Raw genomic sequence first — 21,725 nt, forward strand, 5'->3', positions numbered from 1 at the left:
ACAAGTTTAACAACGAATGTGGAGAACTAACGGAGGCGTTTTTGTCATGTACTGGCAGCTGCAGCGTATGGTTCCGTGTCACAGACTCTGACAAAGTTGGCAGAAGCAATAAAGTAACGCAACCGCAAACATGCCTGAGTGCAGAACGAGACATGGGAAACCTCGAGGGCTGACGCTTCGGCTGAGCGCAGCGTTGGCCTCATTCGCTGCTTAGGTTGTATACTGAGTTTGAAAAGCAGCAACTCTCTTTTTAAGGAGAAAAACATGAAGGAGGGAAGAAAAGACTGGAAATACCAGTGTTTCTCAGCCACAACTACAACAGCTGAGGGCAGATTGCCTCTAAAAGCTTCTGCTAAAGAGCGGTAAGTAAAAACCTAGCGAGAACTGACTTGATTTTGATGTGCTTCACTGTTTCTTAATTGGTCCAAAATAATTTCTGAGTGGACAAAGTTTCAGGCAGAAATAAGATTCAATAGTAGGAACTGGGCAGGTTTAAGCTGAGGCCAAAACTCGTAGAAGGAATTTTTCGCCCGCTGTGTCGTGAACCCGCACCGCGGGTTTTTTGTAGCACTGCAGGTCACACGTGTGAAGGATGCTGACGGCTCTTGCCGGAAGAAAGACGTCTGTGCTGAGAGGACAGACTGAAAGTAGTGGATCTGGCGCACTTCAGCAGGCAGCTTAACCAATACAGAAATACGTTCGGATTTAAGCAACGTGTTTCGTTTATAAAAGTCCTGCGGTGCTTAAATACCTGAATCGACACGCATTAAGTTTTATTTTGCAAGAACTAAGTTTGGTGAGTGTTTCTGAACTTAGTTGCGCTTAGGACGTAACTTTAATGAGACAGGTCACCTGTGGGAGAGCAGTTTTCCTACGCTTGATTTGCACTGGGAAGGATAAAGAGACATTCCTGATTACACACGTACTTGCGTATCTACCTTCAGGTTTGGAGGGGGTAACCAGTCAAATGCCAGATTCGTTGCAGGCGCATAATGGCATTTTTATTTGCCAAGTCATTTGATTTATTTTTCAGTCGTTGACGCGGAGTCCCACGGCCCACTGAATTTTATTTGAGGTGGGTGTTCACTGCCTCGGCACCTTCCAGCAATCCTGTGGCGGGGCCGTACCACACCCCTGCAATAACTTTTGCGGTGAGACTACATCTGCGTAAAGGATACGCTATTTTTTTAAAGTAGGACTTCGCTATTAGTACTTCTCCGGTCTACACCTTTAGTAGTCCAACGTGACGGAATTCCAAAGATGCGTAACGTTTAAGATGAATTGTATGTGTGCTTTTTATTGCCTGCCCTAATTGGAAACCTTTGCCAACCTTAAAGACTTCCTCCTCCAGCGCGGTGTTGCGCTGCGTGTCCCTGCGCTCTCCATGTGAGCAGACAATACCCGTGCACGCCAACTGTTCTCACACAAAGCGGCAGAACTTCGAGTGCCCGGCAATAAAATATTACAGCGATGTTTAGAAAGATTTATACTCACAAAAATTACAAACTGTGGAACACGATGAATTCTGTATTGAGTTCCCTTTTTTTTTTTTGGCAAAAAAATGTTAAATAAATTAAACGGACTACTACTTTGGGGTTTTTTTTTTTTCCCTTTTAATTTTCTGTTGTGGACCTTCGCCACATAGGTTGTTTATACTGGAGCGCCTTTCAGCAATACTTCTGCATACATTAAACATTTGCTGTCGCTCCATTTTAGGATCCTTCCTAGTAGAAGTCATGTTGTAATAATCCAAACATCTTTCAATCCATTTAAATACCCGGCGCTTAACCTGGTTAATTTCACTGGGTAATTAAACTGGCTTTATTGGTAGTTAAGAGCAGATTCACGACATTCTTTGAATGCTGACTGTAATGATCTTAAAAAAGGGAGGAGAGTTTATAAAAACCGTGTCAAGACTGGAAGGTATCGACTTCGTATTCTACGCATAGCATGCAAGTATCTTTCCTTTGTCCAAAGAGCTAGTTTGGGATAAACAGGCTAATGTAATCTTATTTTTGTGAATCATTTTACAGTGACTTTTGTTCTCACTTTCCCCAAATCTTGGAAAGGTGATGATGCCAAGTTCTCAGCAATAAATGAAGATGCCCAAACCTCAGAATTGAATTATTCATTTTCATAAAGCGGTAGGCTTTGTTCTGTAAGTAAGGGAGAAAAGTCTTAAGAGAGGGTTTGGTTGGCTTTTTTCCAGTATGTAAATAATGCACCTTAAAAGTGCCAGGGAGGCAGCTCGTGAGCTGACGGCTTCTACCTTTGGAAGTCCAGGTCTGGCTTATACGTTCCTTCCTTCCACATTTATAAGCTGGAAGAACTGACTGTGCCTGCTAAATATACAATGAATTGCAGGGCACGAAACAGAGATCTGTATCAGCTTAGCCAGAGTGACTAAGTTAAATCATAAACCAGGGTGCAAGGGATTTAATTACTCCGGGGTAAGATCTCCCCTGAAGTTACTTGGAGTGAATAAAAACGTAGATGTGAGCGATGAAACAGTGAAGATCTGAGCCTGCAGCTGGTCTCTGCAAACCATCCCCAGCGTTACCCTCTCCGTGCAGGAGAACTGGGCTTTGGGAGCAGGCGGTGCTGCTTCGTGCAGGCAGCGCTCAGGATTGGGACTTGCCTGGCGACAGCTCCTGCCTGCTTTTGTGAGGGGCCCCCCAATTTTCCCATCCCCAGCTCAGGTTTTGGGGCTGCAAGGTGCCTGCTGAGCCACGTGCGTCCCACTGGCCCTTTGCTGCTTCCCAGGGTGGACTCAAGCGAAACAGTGGTGTCTCTTCCCTTCCCTGGCAAGGGAAAAGCATGTCCCCGGCCCGCGTGCTCCTGGGGAGGGGAGGATGCCACAGTCTGGCCTGCCCTCCCGAAAGCCCTTTTGGGCAGGTGGACTATGCTTCAGGGCCCTGGGGGCTCTAGCTTTGGCTCCTGCCTCAGCCGCGCTGTGTTCGATCGCTGGCAAGTCTCGGCCTCAGACTGCACTATTTAAATTACAGACGACGCTATCTCCTGTGACGATTGTCTGCCAGGGCTGTAAATCCTTCGCATCCGGGATTGTCCCTCCCTTTCTGTCCGCACTCGTAGAGCCCCCAACGGGGTCGGCGTGGCGGCTGCCAGGCTGCAGCGTCCGCCGGGGCGGCTGGCTGGCCAGTAGCTCTGCGGGGAAGACCCACAGCGTGTCTGCTGCAGGGAGGCTTGGGGGGACCCCACGGCCTCCTCTCTTTGCTTTTGTAGGGGGAGAAAAAGGGGTTCATAGGCAGTATCAGGCGGTATTACAGGGCTGCTGCTGTCACTCTTCAGGTAGACGTTTAAGCAGAGTTTGATTATTTGGCTGCCTAAAAATACTTAGCATTTCCAAGCTCTAACGCTGTGGGCATCACCCCATCCCACTGCCTCGTCTGGGAGAGTGAAATCCAACTAATCGGCACTGCAAGACTCCCCACCCACGCACTCACTGAGCTGGGCATAGAGGCTTTTACACCAGCGATCCTTGTACGCAGGCACCAGCTTAGCAAGAGATGTCTTCAGGGCTCTCGCTTCGGCATCAAGGGGTGTCTTGGGGCAGGAACTCAGCAGATGTGTTAAACTCATCCTGGCAAAAGCTGTGTCTGAGGCTCTGGCCTGGGCAGGGGAAGGCAGTGCCGTGCCCAGCAGTGTCAGCCAGGGGCCGTACGGCGCCCGACCGGAGACCACCGAGGAGCTGCCCGTGCCATGCACTGCACTCTGCGAGACTGTGCTGTTGTGTCACTGCGATTTGTCCCCTGGTCTTCCTGCTCCCCCCCTTCTCTCTGCTCTCTGCTCTTCTCCCCCCTCCCAGTTGTTGTGAAGCTCCACATTCCTTTCCTCACAGTCATTTCCATTTTCCAGCCCTGGGCTTTGCTTCCACTCTCTCCTCCACTTCCTTTGCTCAAATGACCAGTAACAAAACAAACAGGGATGCTCCCATCAGGCTTTACAGTTGGTGTCGCAATGAGGCCATGAGGGACAGAGGTGTTTTGTGCCTCTTGATTATTTGTTTCAGGAATATGTCACCGGTCTGGTGACACGTAGTTTGCACTTGGAAGGTTTTCTGTGAAGCTTAACCCCAATGTGTCCCTCCAAAAGGTAATTAGATTCTGCAGCCATCGCAGGTGTCACGTGGACACTTATTTCACATGGGCACAATTTGATTAGGGCATTTGGGTGTTTGACACCAGCCTGCTTACGGGAAGCACTTCAGGCGAGCCAGCACTCAGCTTTGCTGTGGATTCCTCAGCTCCTGGACGCAGGGCAGGTTCAAGAGCTTTCCCAGACAGGGCTGGGATGAAAGAAAGTCTCCAAGTCTCCTCTGCCCCAGCCAAAGGGTGGGGTATTGCCTGCCCCGGGCCCACAGCCGCATGGGGCGGGAGGCAGAGGCAGGGCTCTGCGGTGCCAGCTCACTGCGCCCTGGGCTGGGCCGCCCTCCTTGGCACAGCCTTCAAGGGCTCAGGAGTGGGAGGGTAACCAGAGTCCAGCCCGCAGGGCAAGAAGGGAGAGTCCTTCTAGGCAAACTGAAGGAATTGGGTGGGGTGGAGCGCTCGTTTGTCTGGAAAGACGATGCAGGGAAGCCCTGTAACGTGGGGCTAACGTGATAACCCGTCCCTGCAAGCAACAGCAAGGAAGGAGGAGCCCCCGGCCGGGCAGCCCGCCTGGCTTCACCCTGTGCTCGGCAGGGCAGGGAGACCTCTCCTGCTGGCTGAGGGGTGCTCAGTAGCTTTATTTGCCAATTCTTAACAAGCAAAACGAAGCTGTTTCCTTTCTGCTCTTATTTTCTTTGCTGGTTTTCATTGGAATCTGGGCTGGTTTTGATATTGGTGCCTGGTGCTTGTTTGCCTGGCAAACTGCAAAGAGGAAAACTCTCATTAGAGAGATTCCAGGCCTGTGCTTTTGTGGCTGAGGGCTTGGAAACTTCTCATTCCTGCTCTGTGGTCCTCCAGGGAGACCTCCAGCCAGAGCAGGAGAGAGCAGGCTTGCTATTTATGCTATCTCGAAGGTAAAGCCAGGGTAGCGTTAAGGCCTCTTTATTGTAAACATTGCCAGTCTCTTCCGACAGCTTCACAGGTGCTATTTGCTTTTTCTCCTTCTGGTACACGCCATCTCTAAGGCAGAACGTCCCCCTCAAAGATGGAACGAGCCTGGAATCGGCTCCTCAGCCCATAGGGCAGCACCCGCGCGGCGATGCTGAGCAGCTGTCTGCCTGGCAGGGCTGTTCCACTTGGCAGCCAGACAAAGGACTCAGGAGTAGGAGGAAAACAAGGCTGGGAGGGAAAGTTGCTCCAGATAATACGGCATCTGGCCTGGGAGGAACCATCTGAAAGTGGGGAGCAGGGCTAGGCTGGGAAAAAGTTTGTCCGGGAGAATTTAAGGGGAGAGCCTGTCCGGAATAGGCATCCAAACTTCGATCCAAAATTGTTGCAAGCCTGTCTGCTGACGTGGGCCAGGCGCTGGGAGAGGATTTCCTGGGGCCTGGCTCATGGCTGCTGCCGCAGCACTTTTGGCTTCGGCACTCTATCGCAGCCCCCCTTGCAGAGGGTCTCAGAGGGCTGTTTCCCACCGGGGGGGGAGCAGTCCAGAGCTTCCAGAGGAATTCTGATGTGTGAGAAGAAAAGGCAACAGGGTAAAGCTGGGCAATCTGTATTTCTATTCAGGATTGGGTGCTTCTCGTGCATTTTGGTGAGGATGGGGCAGTAAGCAGCAAACATCAGCCAAAAAGCAGATGGCAGTGGAGGGACACCAAGGGCCGTCAGCTTTATCTCGGGAACAAAAAGAACAGGAGGGAAACCTTGTACCATCAGCAGGAAGCAGTTGTAGGGAACAGAGACAGGAATGTAAGGAGCTGTAGCAAGGCAATAAGAAGGAAGCAACAATGGAGCCAAAAAGGATAAAATGCACAATTTTCCCTCTGTGCCAGTGTCCCAGACAGCCCCAGGAGCATGTGAGGTGTCCCTGGAGCAGGGCCTGGGGAAGGAGGTGTTCTGCACCAGGAGGTGCTGGCTCATTATGATCCCAGTAAGAAAGGTACTCGGCTCTGTGAAGTATCTTTTAAAATGTTTTTTGATAGAGCTAACAGTCACTTGCATCTACCACTTGTGCTCTTCAAAGAGGTTAAGCCTGCCTTCATTCAAGACTTAAAAAGCTTCATTTTCAGCCTAGGCCTATCAGAGACTTTTCACTTCATTTTGGATGATCATCTTAGTTTTAGCACAGGAGAGCAGTTTGGAGACTAAATTAGTGCTTGGAGTTTGGAAATTACATTAGTGCTCAGAAACTTGTAGTGGGTGCATCTATGATTATTTTATGTATGATGCTGGATCCCTAGAAATGTGGGGATAAGTATTTGAATACAAACTCCCTCCAGAAAAGGAAACAAACTTCCCATCTCTTTCCCCTGGCTGCTACACGGGGCTCTGTGGTGGGTAAAGGACAGTTAGAACATCCCCAAGTCACTCAGTTCATTAAACCTGACAACAATTAATTACATTGACATTAATGTGCACGTGTAACATTTTACACGTCAAAGACATGCTAGGAAAAACCAGGGTTTTGCTGTGCCATCTTTAATTCTTCTCATTGTTGATTTAATCCAAGATTCTAAGAAACAAGCCTAGTTTGTGCTCTCCGTTTGCAGGTCTCCAAGAGCGTACAGCATAGCTCTGCAGACGCCGATGGCTATTTAGCTTTATTTCCAGATAAAAGGGGACAAACAAGTTTGTCTTAAAGCACGGAGAGCCGTCCTGACAACCAGCTGCCAGCACCTTCCAACATCACACTTTGCATGTGTATTCCTTACACCCTCGCCGGAGGGGTATGGCATCCAACCTCGCAGAGCTTTGGGAAGGGAAAACCTTCTTGAGATCAGTCAGAGCTTGGCTAAGCAGGGGCTGGAAGGCTTACTCTGTGGAAACACTGGCTGATGAGTATTCCCAGTGGTTTGGGAGGAGCAGAGGTGAGAAAGTCAAACCAGGAGAGTGAACAGAGAAAATACAAAGAAAAGAAAAAGAGGAGGGGGACAGGGTGAATGTTGCAGATCTTACACAACTGAGAAGAGGTAGCCATACCTGGAAAATATATCATCTGCGCTTGCAGATCACTGAAGAGACAGGCACCTCTTACTGTCCATCCTCCCTTGCTGAAAAACATAAGCACACACATTTATTTTCAAGTTACCTTTTAGTGTCACATTTATTTTCAAGTTACCTTTTAGTGTGGAGAAGGCTTGAAAATGTCACGTGTGATAAAAGGCTCTGCTGGATTTCCTGCTCTATGACTTGGCCACTTGGTGATTAAGAGCTGCTTTTGCTGTCAGTAAACAAGACTGTGCCATCAGTCTGCAGAGCAGGGACCTGCGGCTTGCTGCAAACAGCCTGGAGCGTGCACGCTGCTGGAACTGTAGTTGTTGCACTCAATGCAGGGTTTGCATACACAGAACACAACTCAGCGGTGCGAGCCATGCTCGTGACATAAAACAAGTTTAAACTGCAGGCAGCGCCTCTGAGGGAGCTCGAATCTGTGGTCACCCTGCTAAACAGTCAGCCCAGGGCCCAAGCACGATGGTGGTTTTATTCTTGTGGCCACACCTGGTTCAAAACAACTGAAGTGTATCCACAGAGCACATGGCAGATAGGAAGACCTTGCTGGTACTTCCTACCTAAGCCAACTTCAGCGGTGCCTGCAAAAAAACAAAAGGCAGCTAGTAAAGTCAGCTGAAGCTCACGTAGTGTCTGAGGCCAAGCAGTAAGGTTGTCATTTACCAGCGTCTTGTGTCTTGTGCCACCACTGCTACCTGTGCCCAGAGAACTGCAGAGCAGATGTAAAATACTGAGATGTGGTACTGCTGGGTTCCCACTTACAGGACAAATAATCTGGCCCTACAAGCCTGACCATCTCATCAAGCCTGACCCTCCCAGTTTGCTCCAAAGCTAGCAGTGTCTTGTGCTGAAGAAAGGATAATCTTTACAGGATTGTTTCCTTATCCCCCCCTCCCTCCTGGAATATTGTATATTTTGAAGCGGTCATTATGAAATCCAAGCAAAACACAGGGGATCTTTCTTCACAGTGTTGCTCCGAGCACAGTTTTGTAGAGTTGGTGTAAAGCCGTGAAAAACACGGCAAGCTCGGAACACTCCCATTTCGCACTCACTTGGTGTGACTGTAAACAACTGCACAGCAATGGAAAATCCCAGAGCAGCATGCCCCTCGCCTGCAGGACTTCGCTGGCCTTCCAGGAATCAACAGAAAGGCAGTTATTTACAAATCTGGAAGTGAAACTTTATGGATGCAAAACTCTCACTCACACAGTGCTGGATGTGTGGGTTTACCAGTGCAATCTTTCAGGACTCAAAGCTTCAAGCACCAGTGTGAAAATACTGTCAGTGAGCATGTAATTCTATGCCTGGGGCTCTCAGGTCCACTCTCTAACAGACCGGAGCGTGGATCACTTGTTGTAAGGATAGTCTGCGCCACTCTGGGCTTCGCCACGATAGCTGAAGTCATGCACTTCAACTGGAGATAAAATACAAGACCGTAACAAGATCACGTATTTCACCTGCTACCAGTTGTAATTTTTAGATGTTTCTTTCATGCAGTATGCAGTCGCTAGGGCGTGAGCTGGGGGGGTTCAAAGGCTGGCTCGCTTTGCCCACTCTGCCTCAACTCTCCTTTATGCTGAGGAAATCATCTAATTGCTCCGTGACTATTTCCATGTCTCTGCAATGGAGATACTACCTGCCTCTCTCTGCAGAGCAGTCCACAGTGAGAGGTACTATGGGCCTAAATCAGTGTCACTTAAAAGGAATTTGCCCCTGACTTCCAAGGAGCAGGATCAGGCTCTCTGTGTTTGCTGTCACCAGCATTAAGAGCAGTATATTGCCTTGGATAGATGTTAATTAGCACGTGCAATAAAACTACCAACTACCTCACCGATCTCAGAGTGGCTTCTGGTAAGATATACACGTGGGTCTTATCTTGTGGGTCTCAGGCTGAGGTGTGAACCGAAGGAGAGGTTGTCCAGGTCCCAAGCAGTTACATTGGTATAAATCTGGAGTAATTTAACGATTGTAGGGGTGTGTTTGAGATTAATTGACAGAAGGAGCAAACCTGAGTATCTTGCAGTAGAAAGGATGAGTTCTGAAGTGGCAGATGCAGGCTGGAAAGCTTCATAATTTAACCTGCAAATTTAGGTTTTTTTTTTTGTGGGGACATTTTACTACTGCTTGCAAGCAGAAAATGAGTAAATTATCAACGAGATTCGTGTTTATTTTTTAATCCCTCAGAAGCTGCAATCTACACTAACCTTCAGCCTTCAAGTGGAGAGAAATAGTGATTTGAAAGAAAAGGGAAAAAAAAAAGGAAAGGCAGATTTTTCCTTGGCGGCATCTGGGGGGAAAAAAAAAAATCTTTTATTCTAAAATTATCAACAGGTATTTTCCATAGAAATTAGCGGGGGGAGGCAGGGAATAAATCAGAGGTGAATGCCTGATTTGAGGTGAGGGGGGGGAGGCAGGAAGGCAGCGACACTTGGGCCACCCTGAAGGACGCGTCAGCCTTTCTCCTCTGACAGGGGCTGTTGGCCGCGGCCCCCCCGCCGCACGGCGCAGGCAGAGCCGATTTAAATGCGAAGTTGTGCCAAAACTTTCCGAAGTTAATTAAAACACCCCCCACCCCCCCCGCCGTCGCCGGGCTCCCCGCCTGCCCGCCCTCCCCTCCCCGCCCGGCTCCTCTCACGGCGGCGTCCCTGAGGGGAGCTCCATTGTCTGTGAGGGGATGGCCGCGGCACCCCCTGCCGCCGCACCCCCTCCGCGCCCCCTCCGCGCCGAGGTGCGCGGGGCGCCGGGCCGCCGCGGCGGGTGGCTGCCTCGTCTCCCCCAAAGTTTTTGGATCCGCGTCTCCTCATGATGTATGGATGATATATTGCATTGTGGGTGTCAATATAACTGACGGCCATATTTGCCGGTGCTGCTACTGCTGTAAACAACCCAAAGTGTCTGGGAGACACGGAGACGCTTCACTGAATTTCAGGACGCTTCTCCTCCTCCCGCTGGCCATGTCTCTGGGAATGTCTTACAAGCCCAACTTGAACGCCCACATCCCCGGGACTCCCCTCAACCCGGGTAAGTCCGCGGCGGCAACTGGGTGGCAAGTTTGGGAGGCGTGCGGCGGGGCGCCGCGGTGCCGCACCGGCACCTGGGGGGGAAGCCCCGGACTCGAGTTTTTGCCCAGTCCGGTATGGCGGGGCAGCGGCTCTGCGCCGGCTCCGCGCCGCCATTACCAGCGCCCGCCCGCCGGCCGGCGCCGTTAGCCCGCACCGCGCCGCCCCTCCGCGGAGACGCCGCGCCCGCCGGGCCGGCCCCGCGCCGCCGCCGCCGCTCCGGGGCTCCGACCGCCGGGTTTCCTCCATGCTCGGCTCCCCGGGGCGGCTGATTGATCTGGATCAGGAATATTCCGCCGGCGCCTCAGCGAGGACCGCTGCTGGCGGGACGCCGCAAGTGCCGCTCGCGCCGCGCCTCGCCTCACGCGCGCGGCCGCCGAGCCGCTCTCCTCAGGCGGAGGGGCCGCCCCGGGCCGCTCTCCTCAGGCGGAGGGGCCGCCGGGGACCCCGGCCCCCTACCCTCCGCCGCCGGGAGGGCCGCCAGCGCTTCAGGGGGGCCTCGGTCCCCGCTCCCCCCCTCAGAGTCTCCCGGCTTCGCGGAGCAGCCCGGGCGGACGAGCACCCTCTGCTCGCTCGAGATTTTTGGAAGGGGGAGGCAGCAGTTGCTCTTTATTTCTTACAAAAGCCCTTTTTAAAAATTATTCCTCTTCCTTGGATCTGTACAGGAGTCTTTCCAACTTTCCTCTCTTAAAAAGTTTCCTTGATGGCATTAACTTTTTTTTTTTAATTACATTCCCCCCCCTTTTTTTTTCCACCCCGATTTCCGAAGGTAACAGCAGGCGAGTGTTTTTTCTTGTGCTGAGGTGTTTGCTGTGAAAGTGGGTCTCTGTCGCGGGGAGAGTGTGTAAATCGGTGCAGTCTGAACAAAGCCGCAGCAGCAATTGCTTCGCTGTGGGATATTTGGAGGGGATCTCGCTAATCTGTGCGCGTCGGCTAGTATTAAACAGAACCAAAATGGAGAAGTTGGTTCTGACTTAAAAAAATAATATACCCGTCTCCCTTCCCTGCAGCCCCAGCCTGCAGGGCTGGCATCAGACCATCCGCAGCCAGAAATCAGGCTGATTTTTTTTTTTTTTTTTTTTTTTTTGAGAAGGGAAAGTTTTGCAGTTGGGTTTAGGAGGGAGGGAAATCTGCCTCGGCGATTTTTACAGCGCCGTTTGTGGTTGTAGTCCTGGGAGATTGATGAACGAAAGGGATCAACAAGATGCACCTCTATTCTAGCTACCAAGAGAGCGGCAATCTTATTTTACTGCAAGGAATCGTCACCAGCTGGTGGATGAACCGAGGTCCCTGTGCCTCAGTCACTTTGATCCTGTGTGGAGCTGAGCTCGGTGGGGCTGCGAGCGTGTAAAGGCTCGGTGTGCCTGGGTCGTGTGTGGGGAGCACCGTGGGCCCGAGTGCTGCTCTGCAAAGGGGTCAGGAAGCAGGGGCTGTGCTAAGGATTTTTTGACAAAAAGCAGAAGTGTCACCGGAGGAAAAAAGAAACAAAACAAAGCCTAGCAAGGGAAACTGTTCTGCTGTCGGCTCCCATGAGAACCTGTGCCTTGCTCTCCGGAACAGCCGTAAAATTGCAGGGAAAACAAAGGTGGTATTTTGCGATGGTGGGTGAGGGGTGGGGATTAGGTCATGCTATGGGGGGGATCCGAGTCTGGCTGCTCGGCGAGTGAGGACTGCAAAATCCCGGGTCAGACATGCCGCTCACAATGTGAGCTGAGTGGTGAAGTTTCTGTCTCCAGTCCTCTTGCTGCCGTGTCTGTGTGCTTTCTAACGCTCTGGCTGCGATCAGGGTTTTAGATTCTTTCATGCAGTTTTATCTTTCCCTTCCCTCCTCCCCGCTCCTTTTTTCCTCATAATGGCAAGTTAGCAGCAGTTTGCTGTCATGCTGGAACTATTCCTGTCTAAGTTGTCCTCTCTTCTGAGTTCGGATCATCCTCAACACCCCCAGAATCTTTTCAATGAAAGAACGTCCTCCTCTGAATCCAAAATGGGCTCTCTCTTCCCTCCCTGTCTTCTGCCATTATCCTCACGCACCAGCTCTTCCTCTAGCTAGTGGTATTGCCAGCACCGTGGCCTAAGGCCAAGGGAGTTAGACAAAGCAGTCCTTGCAGTTGCACATATCGCGTTCAGAGTGATATGACTGCAAATGTCCCCCTCCTTTCTGGAGCTTAATTCTGAGTTGAAGGAGATTGCTTCTCTATTGTGCTTAAATTAAATGCCCCTCAGCCAGGAGTAGAAATCCTAGTTTTGCTTCCAAACCTGGGGTGAAGGACTCCCCCCGCCCCGTCCTGCAGAGGAGAGGAAAACAGGAAATCTGTCCCTTTTGGCCTGAAATCAGCCCTGCAGAAGCCTCTCTGTATGAATGCTGAATATTTTGGTCTCGGCCGACGGAGGGCTCTGGCCAGCTGTGGATCTCACAGGGATTTTCCTCTGGGAGGTAATGCTGCTTCCCTGCAGTGCAGGGCTTCTGGTGCAGGAGTATTTGGAAAGGCAGCGTCGACTCAGCTCTTGGAGCTGCGTCCTTGCTGCAGAGCTAACTCCTTTCAAGTTTAGGCTGAGAGTTGCCACTCTGCAAAATCATGTTTAAACTGTGCTCAGTAAGTGGATCAGTGAGATGGAGCAGTTGTGGTTGGTGGGTGACTGTGCTCTGTTCTTGCACGGGAGCATGTTGGGGACTCAAAAACTGGACTGAAGTCCTGAAGGAGAGGAGCTGTTTGGGGGGGAGGAAATACGGGGAGGAAGCCTCCGTGGGTTGTCGGCAGATCAGGGGATGACTGCGGGTGAGGAAAATGCAGCTGTTCCACAAGTGACTCAGGATGCTGGAAGCATCCGGGTGCTGACTCCTCTGCCTTACACCAGGCTGAGGGAAGAAGGATGTGTTGTTACAGCAGAATTTGGTGCCTATTCCTCTTCCCCATTGCCCAGGTCCGTGGTGACACTTGGCCCAGGGTGTCTGCAACCAGGCTTGCAGTGTTTTGTCTGAATTATCAGTCACCTTCCTGGAGGGCCCGTGCTCTGGGAATTGGGCCCCTGTGTGTAGCACCCCAGGCTGTCAGTTCCAAACTGTGCTTGGGGAACCCTATTTAATCTCCTGCACAAGCACCTTCTCTGTCTGGGCGGTAAAAAGGCGCTCTGTTAGGGACCTGCGGTGCTGTGGTTCTACCTTCCCAGCCTCACCTGACCCTGCAGTGTCCCAGGGGAACCTCTGTTACCCTTTTTAACAGCCGTGTTTTGATTTGTTTGTATTCTCTTGCTTATCATACTGAATCCTGCAAAGTAGTTTCCTCCTCGTCTGTCTTGTGTTTCATATTGTTTAATTCTACTTCTCTGTAAGAGGGCCAGCTGCTGAGCTGAGGTGAAGTAGAGCATCTCCATTAACTTCAGTGGAACCAGAGAAATTTACACCAGCTGTGAACTGGTCTGTAGTTTGTCTTTCCCCTTGTTACCATGTGTTTTCTGGCTCTGTGGATATTCAGCATTCCTATTTTGTTCAGAGTATGCACAGGTCAGAGAAAAGTAGTTTTAAGATACAGAAGCCAGCAGAAACAGCTTGGGATTTTCCTGTGGTTTTATTCTAATTCTTGCAGAAATGTCAGGTTTCAAGACAAAACCCTGTTCCTGTAAAAAAGCTTAAAAACTGTTGTATGTAGGATCTGGAAAAACAAATTCCAGCAGACTGTGACAAGGGAAGGAGCTGCGTCTTGGCTCCACATGAACAAGTGGTGACCTGTCCAACAGGTACTGCTGTAGCTGAGGACCAACAGAGCTGTCGGTGCACCTGGCGCACCTCACAGCGACCAGAAGTTTCTTGGCGAAAAGTGCAAATTCTCACTGAGAGGTGAAATGAAAATAATATCCCTAACTGGGGCTGTAGCTTGCAACTGGAGAGACTGATTTCATTCAGTCCTGAGAAATGATACCAAGCACACTAGGCCATTCCTTATATTATTAAGCCTGCAGTGCAGACTTGCATGAGCAAATGGCTTGCTTGTCGCCCTTTACAGAGACAGCTGATGTTTGATATTGTTGTCCATATTGAGAAGTTGTTTTTGGAGTGGGAGTACTGGAAAGACTACTTTTTGTAGGCAGAGCAGAGAGCAAAGTGTTCATGCCTTAGCAGAGGGGATAATTTCTAGGAAATACACTCCCCCCTCCGATTCAAACTGAAATTTGCTGGTTCCCTGATCTCTTGAAGTCCATGTGAAGTTAAAAATGATCTGAAAAGAAGCACGCTAAACATGTTTCAGAATTAGCAATTTTCAAGTGGACTTGTTTGGACATTTAGAAAACTGGCATTTTTGGCTTTGTCTACCTGAGTATTTAGCTTCAGAGCAATGGTATGGTTTTCACAATCAGCAAATCTCCTCATCATCCCCACCCATCACATGTTGGTTGAGTTGCAGAGTGGGTTTGGTTCATGCTAACTTTATTCTTTTTGGATAAAAGTAAACCAGAAGCTCTGCTCCAGTTGTGCAACACTGATGCTCCATCCCTTAATGGGAACACAGGGGTCCAAACCAAAGATTGGACAGCTTTGAACCATACCCACGATACAGACACATAGTCTGGGGGACCAGACTAAAATCTAAAGTCGTACCCACTCACCCCAACTACATGTGGTGTACATGTACCACATGCTTTCATCTTTTGATCCTTTCCTGTTGTGCCAAATAACTTGCTAGTGTAGAAATATCCTGTGTCTTAAGCTAGAAAAGAAGAATGGTGGGGAGTCCAAGTGACTGTGTTTTGTTTTTCTGATTAAAAAAAAAGGGGGGGTGTAGGAAGAGGAGACATAAAACATGACCATTATCCACATGGAAAGATTAAATAGAATGAGTGTACTGGAGGAAAGGCCCAGAGTGTGACAGATCAAAAGAGCAAGGCCTCTGGCTGTTACGATAAAGAATGTCCTAGTTCTTGAGAACATATTTATGTGTGTGCACACTGGATTTTTTTAAAAGGAGATAGTTTTATTCAAAGAAAGGTCTGTTTCTACCACAAGGGCTGTTTAAGGGGGAAATAGTGGGTGAAAATGCAACTTCCACAGCCAGTGCTATAAGGAATGTTTTGTGCAAATGAGAACAGGGTCCATTATTTTAAATTAAAAAAAATTATTGGAAGTCTGGGGGAAATGGGGGCTGTCTGTTTTCGCTCTGGGTTGGCAACTCCTGTAGAGTTCAGTGTGTGGCTTGGCTATGCAGTAGATCTACTTGTGTAGACATGCATGTGGTGTCCCATGGATGCCAAGGAGTTCTTGTTGAACTTAAACCAACGTGCGCAGAGGGCTAAGGAATCAAGTATTCTTGTAGTCAGCCAAAACACTGCAACTGTAATTCAGGCTGTGTTCAGATACTCGCTGCAGAAATGGCTGTGCTGGTTGAAGATGTTGCCGCTCCCCTTGTGCTTGAAGATGCCTCACAATGTACATTGGCAGAGCAGCTTACGTGAACATTTCTCATGTGTTTTCTTGCAAAGTTGTCCAGTTGAGGACAGAAGAATTTATATCCTCTCAGTTAAAATATTCCATCCTGGTTGTCTTGTACCGCATACCATCGAGAATCAAACTGCCGTTGTCTGAAGCAGATGAGGAATGTCCTCCAGTTGTGTGGCAGAGGCGGTAACCTCCAGCACTGGGCTCTATATAAAGAGGTGATGACTGCTAGCCACATAAATGGCAACAGCCTTTATGTTGCAAGCAGCCTCAGCTTGAAGAGACTGTGAAATAGAGGTAGAAGCAGTGAGATTCTACAGACTATACCGTGTACCTTGGATAAACTCCAGGCTACAGATCTCTTCTTATATGCTGTCATGTTAATGTGTAGAAAGAGTTTGTAAAATGGCAGGAGTTTGCCTATGCAGTTTTACAGGACCTTACAAAGTACAGGGTAGTAGAGAAACACATATCCAATGGGGTTGGCTTCTCTAAGTCAGTTCTACATGAGTAACTCGGTGAGTTCAGTAAGTATTCCTGATTTTACTTTGCTGTTTGTGAGAGTAAAACAGGGTGGCAGTTGAGCTGTGTAGATGCCATGGCATCTGCTGGGAGTGGATCAGGTGAGTGTACTCCAGTGTTCCTGCTCCCACTGCTTCCTTGCAGGGTGCGCAGTAAGCTGCCTTCCCAGTTATTTTTCCAGCAAGCAGCAGCAGTAGAATTAAGAATTAAAACTTAGATCAGCAAATTGGCATCATTGCTCAGGCTTGGAGACAGTAGCAAAGGAGCTGAAGGGATCCCTACAAACCTATCAGAAATTAATGGGAAGAGTCCTGGTCAGTGGGAGTTTAGGCAAACAAAGATTGATTCTAGATCCTTTGTCTCCCAGGGTGTTAATTTGGGCTCAGAGAGACTGCTGGAAGGAAGAGATTTTGACACAAAAATCTCATTTCTGTTTGCTGTATTGTTAGACATTCCCCCCCCCCAATTAATAAAGATTAATATTGATTAACAAGAAAATCACTATATTTTTGTGGGGAAGAATGCTTCTGGCAGTCTTCTGTTTGAATACAGAAATAAAAGACATTGTTGGCACAAGAATAAATGGGTGTATAAAAGGTTTTGTGTACATTTAATTAGGAAAGTGGAGGGGGGAAAGTGTGTATATTAATTTAGGTTTTAAACAGCAGAAAGCACTAAGACAATTTGGGATGTGATACAGGGTGTCACTTAAATTCAGTACCAAGCACACTCCCTTTTTGATTCTGTCAATTCTTAACTGTCTTGTCTCCATTGTCATTTTAACGTGAGAGAACAAGCCTCAATTTAGATTCCCCCTCCTTTTTTTCTCTCTAGTGAATACCTAGTCATCACACTGATTTTTGACTAGGTATTGACTGTGAGAATTCCTGGCCTAGTTTTTCTTGCTAACTATAATAGCAATAGCTAGTGATTTATTTTTTTTTTTTTTTTAATCTGAGATACACAGGATGTTCAGACATGCAGATGTATTTTGGGTTAATTGAGTAATAGTCATCCAAGACCCAGGGCTTCTCCTTGAAATTAACATACAAAGTGATAGGTCAAAAACCTCAAGGTCCGTTACCCTGTGAGATACTAATACCCCCACAATTAATTTCGTTTTCATGATCGCATCATCTTAAATTGAGGTGAAATCAAGGATTTTTCATTTTTCCCCCCCTCCGGCTGAGTTTGACTGGCACAACTTCTGACATGGGTGTATGGAAGCTGGTACCATGGCCAAGTCAAATCCTTTTCTTTGTTCTCTGGGCCTGCTGCTGCTGATAAAGTGGTCGGCGCATGGCATTATGTCTTATTACATTTTTGATGCAGACTGCAAAGAAACGGGTAAACTCACCATGGTTACCACGATCTGTCATTTGGCAGGGCATGCCGTACTCAGCAATGGCCTCTAGTGTCTGCAGCACAGCTCTGCATATGTCGTGGGTACAGTAGACAATACAGCACCCCTGGCTGCCGAAGCGATGCCACTCTACTGATCTGACTGCTAATTCAAATCAGGAGCCATGCTCCAACTCCGGTGGCAGGTTCTTACTCAGAGTTGCCTACTGAAAGTTCTTGTTTGTTTTTGTCATTCAGTGTTGACTGAGTCACTGCTGGATTCGAGCTCCCACGCTGAGACCAACTACTGTCCGCTGCAGCGCCGTATGTTGCTGGATTTCACATCTGTGAAACTTTTTGGTCAGCCCCTTTTTCTTGGCACATCACGTTTCTCGTAGGGTTTTCTTTCTTACCTAGACATACCCTGCTGTGTTATTTTGTGCAGACCAAGCACGTGTCATTGCTTAAATCAATGTAATCTGAAACAATCACTGAATTATCTGTACTATATTATCATTAACCAATATGGTGGCGATAAATTGTTTTTTGTTTTGCATGGGCTGCAGCTAAGGTTTGTTCAGTGGGTAGAGCAGGATTCCTGAGCCTGGACATCGGAGTCCTTTCCTTAATTCTGAACCAGTTTGGAGCTCCCAGGTCTTGTATGTGATTGCTTGCAGTAACAGTTCAGGAACAAGTCTTTGCAGGATGGGTCTTTTGTTTTATTGTACATGAGGAAAAATCGCTTAAGTCTTTCTCTACTTAATTGAGGTAATTAAACCTTCTTACCTTGCAGCACAAGGGGCTCATTAATGTTTTTGAAGCATTTTGAAGTCCTTGGAGGAAAGATGCGGTTTGCTGTTGTGTCATGTTTGGTAACTGTTGAAATTCAGTCATCTGGACTTGAAATATTGACTGAGTTGTACATACAGAAATCTTACAATTGTGCATGTATTTTGAGCTGGTAATGTGAAGAACTAATTGAGAGAATAGCTGACAACTGTGGTGTTCCTTCACAGTGCTGTACACCCTATGGATGTGTTGTTTAGGTTTTTTCTGTTTTTTACTGTGCTTTAGCAAAATGTGACAATTAGCTCCATGTGAAACCTTAGCAACAGAAATGCAGATTGTAATGCCATAAAATTTTAGCAGCTTAGTTAAAGACAAAGAGAAACCTTGCTTTTTTTAAGGTGACCTAGTGACCAGCCCAGTTTGCCTTTTTTAGGCTTTCACATCTGGTTAACTAGTTAAAATTAAGAACACACTCTCTTCTTGTAATGAAGACAACACCACAGTGGTATCCTGTGATTAATTCTGAGGTGGAAAGAGACTTCCCAACTGAGGACAAGAGTCTGTTCCACTATGTTCAGCAGTGCTTTTTACAGTGTAACTGCTGGCTCTTTCTTTTTGTAGTGAGGGGAAAGTATGAATGAAATCACTTGCAACTTTAAAACAAAGCTACAGATTTACATAGTTCTGAGCCCTGGTGACTTTTAGCATCAGTCTAATTTAGATTTAAATGAAGGCTGGTAAATGAGATCTGTTCCTCATATGAAAGACCGTTGGGAATTTTCAGCAAAGGAGTTTGTAAGGGGGAAGATTTTTTTCAGACAGCAGGCAGTCTGTGTCTGTGCCTACAGGCAAAGACAGCAGCATCAGTGGATGCAGGGGCACTTCAGCTGCAAGAGTGAGCAAGTTGAATGGTGTAATGCTCCCTTAGTCCTGAGTGTACAGTCCATAACCGGCAGGTCCTCTAACACTGTTGTGAAATGGGGAGCATAATTAAGCCCCCTAAGAAAAATCTAAAAGCTGTTTCTCAAACCCGAATTCTTACCATTGCGGGGTAAGGGGGAACAAGTGTTTTGATTGTTCATTTCTGGAGCAGTTTGGCAATGATCACATTAGAGTCTGTTTCTGTAACTCTTAGCTGACTCAAAACCCTGTAGATCTGAATATAATCTTTTATAACTTTTGAAAAAGTAACCATAACCTGAAGTGATGTTATTTTTCCTTTGGTTTACTTATATAGCACAATATGACTGGCTAAAAACATTTGATATCACACAAAGAGGAATAATGGTAGCACTCTTCGCCTCCGATGTCGTACAATGAGCAGCAGATCTGATATACCTCAACTGACTGTTCCCTATGAATAGTTTTGGCATTGGCTGAAAATAGTACTGAGGGTAACTTGCATTGACCATGTGATGACACTTTGAGTTGCAAAATTACTTTCAGATAACTTGCACTGAAAAAGTAAAAATAGTATAGTACATTAGACTCATCTATGTGGAATGTATATATGCAAAAATAGGGCTCCTTAATATTTACAGTTTGTCTAGGCAGAACAACCTGTCATGCTACACTCTGTTTCACTTTTAGGCAAACAATTTGCACTGATAATGTTGCAGGCTGTGCTATTTTCAAATGTACAGCAAACGTTAGAGAAGCATTAATTTAACCATTCTCTTCCTAGCAAATAGTGTCACTCTGAAATGGCATTAGTGGGCTTAGACAAAGGTGAGAGGTCACAGCTTTAGAAAAAAGTGATCTAAAATGTGTCCCAGTGTAACAGACTAATTAGTCTTTAGATAATAACAGATTTTTTTTTTTTTTCTTTCCTCTTACAGCTGGGAGTGTTCACTCTCCCTCCACAAGTATGGCAACATCTGCGCAATACCGACAGCTTATAAATGATTACGGACCCCCATCTCTAGGCTATACACAAGGGATGCAGGTACAGCTCTGCTTGTTGTTCTTCTTTAATCAGATCACTGACCCTACGTTTGCATAGTAGCATGGATTGTGGCCTGTAATCTGAGGTGTTCCTCCCTCCCACCAAGATTTGAAATCAAACCCAAATGGCAGACTGATTCATCGCACATGTCTTGGGATCAAATTAGACTAAGCAGAGTGCTGAGTGAGGTTGGTTACTAATTAACTGTTAGTCCCATCCCTTCTGAGTCACAGTGAAACATGTCTTGAGTTATGTTCTGATAGTAAGAGCTCTAACATATTTTAAAATTATTTGTTAAAAAATGACTATTTCTATACTGTTTTTCTTTGGCAAATTTATACTCTAAAATTTAGTTTCATGAAGCGTGTGTCACACACAGTCCTATGGGCTGCTTCAGGAATCTGGCAGTAAACTTTCTGTGAAATGTATTTGACTTAATAGGATTTCCCTTATCATATGGGCAGTTTTGTTTATATCTGCTTCTCACTCTCCCTGCCTAGCTAACTTCTCCACAAAATATACACCTAAACATTGAAAAAGCAGAGGGAGAGTTAAATAAGCAGTTCTCAGTTTGCTGTTCTTACAGGACTCTTCTAATTTCGGTCCCACCTAAGGTCCCAGTCTTGCAGCTGCATCCTCCCAGTTGATCCCAGTTTTTGAAGGGCATGTAGCATTGTGTCCAACTGTAGCAGCAACCGCAAAAAGAAAATCATGTTTATATAATAAACCTGAAATTTTATTTTTTTAAAAAGTGGCTTCCAGGGCTATTTCTGGTCCTCCATGAATTTCCAGTTGCTGTTTGTTGTAATTGGTTTGTTTTGTTTTGTTTTTAGCAGTATTTAATTGAGATTAATCTACTTTCAACTACAGGGTACCAGCAGCAGTCAAGTACCGCAAAGCAAATACGCAGAACTTCTAGCTATCATAGAAGAATTAGGAAAAGAGATTAGACCCACATATGCTGGGAGTAAAAGTGCGATGGAGAGGCTAAAAAGAGGTAATGTTTAAATTTATTAAAAAAAAAATTGTCACATACACTTTGTGCACTGACTGCTTGTATATGACTTCATGACAACTGTTTCCTTTGAAAGGAGACAGCTGTCTTGAGCTCATCATTAAACTAGGTGTATTAACAAGCAACTGAAACCTTGGGATGCTCTATTCATGCTGCATTTGATAGATAAATCAGTGACCAAATGGGTTTCATGTGCACAAGGGGAGTTTCAGTTAATAATTCAAACCTTATTTTAGAACCCTTAAGGTGTCTAATGGATATGTGCTTCTAGGTTCCTAGTGACTTACTTGCCCCTTCAATTCCCTTTTCTCCCCAGTCTCCAAAATATACAACCAAGCATTGTTTACTTTTTCTCATATACATCACCCATCTACTTGACCCAAGAGTCTTTACTAAAGTGCATTTTGCCTAAAGAAATACTACATTGTGGTAATTCACACTGAGGCTGGTGGAGAGAAGAGCTGCAAAAAAAAAAGGTTGTCAGTGAAGGCTGTTGAGACTGAGATGTCAA

General features: G+C 47.1%; 1 protein-coding gene across 5 annotated transcripts in view; it reads left to right on the plus strand.

Annotated features, from left to right (window-relative positions):
* The window catches only part of CDK2AP1 (cyclin dependent kinase 2 associated protein 1), a 24,788-nt gene continuing 3,063 nt past the window's right edge, over nucleotides 1–21,725 (plus strand). Inside the window, exons 1-3 of one of the 5 annotated variants that reach the window (XM_076352570.1) lie at nucleotides 1–362; nucleotides 20,093–20,199; nucleotides 21,070–21,196. In XM_076352570.1, coding sequence (XP_076208685.1) covers nucleotides 20,122–20,199; nucleotides 21,070–21,196 — 205 coding nt within the window. In that variant the 5' untranslated portion in view covers nucleotides 1–362; nucleotides 20,093–20,121. Of the gene's footprint in view, nucleotides 363–9,787; nucleotides 10,137–10,769; nucleotides 10,954–12,497; nucleotides 12,609–17,735; nucleotides 17,826–20,092; nucleotides 20,200–21,069; nucleotides 21,197–21,725 lie in introns of those variants that run through there. The other 4 variants (XM_076352566.1, XM_076352569.1, XM_076352567.1 and 1 more) reach the window with 4 other exon arrangements.

Source organism: Aptenodytes patagonicus, chromosome 15 (genome assembly GCF_965638725.1).
Source record: "Aptenodytes patagonicus chromosome 15, bAptPat1.pri.cur, whole genome shotgun sequence".
Lineage (NCBI taxonomy): Eukaryota > Metazoa > Chordata > Aves > Sphenisciformes > Spheniscidae > Aptenodytes > Aptenodytes patagonicus.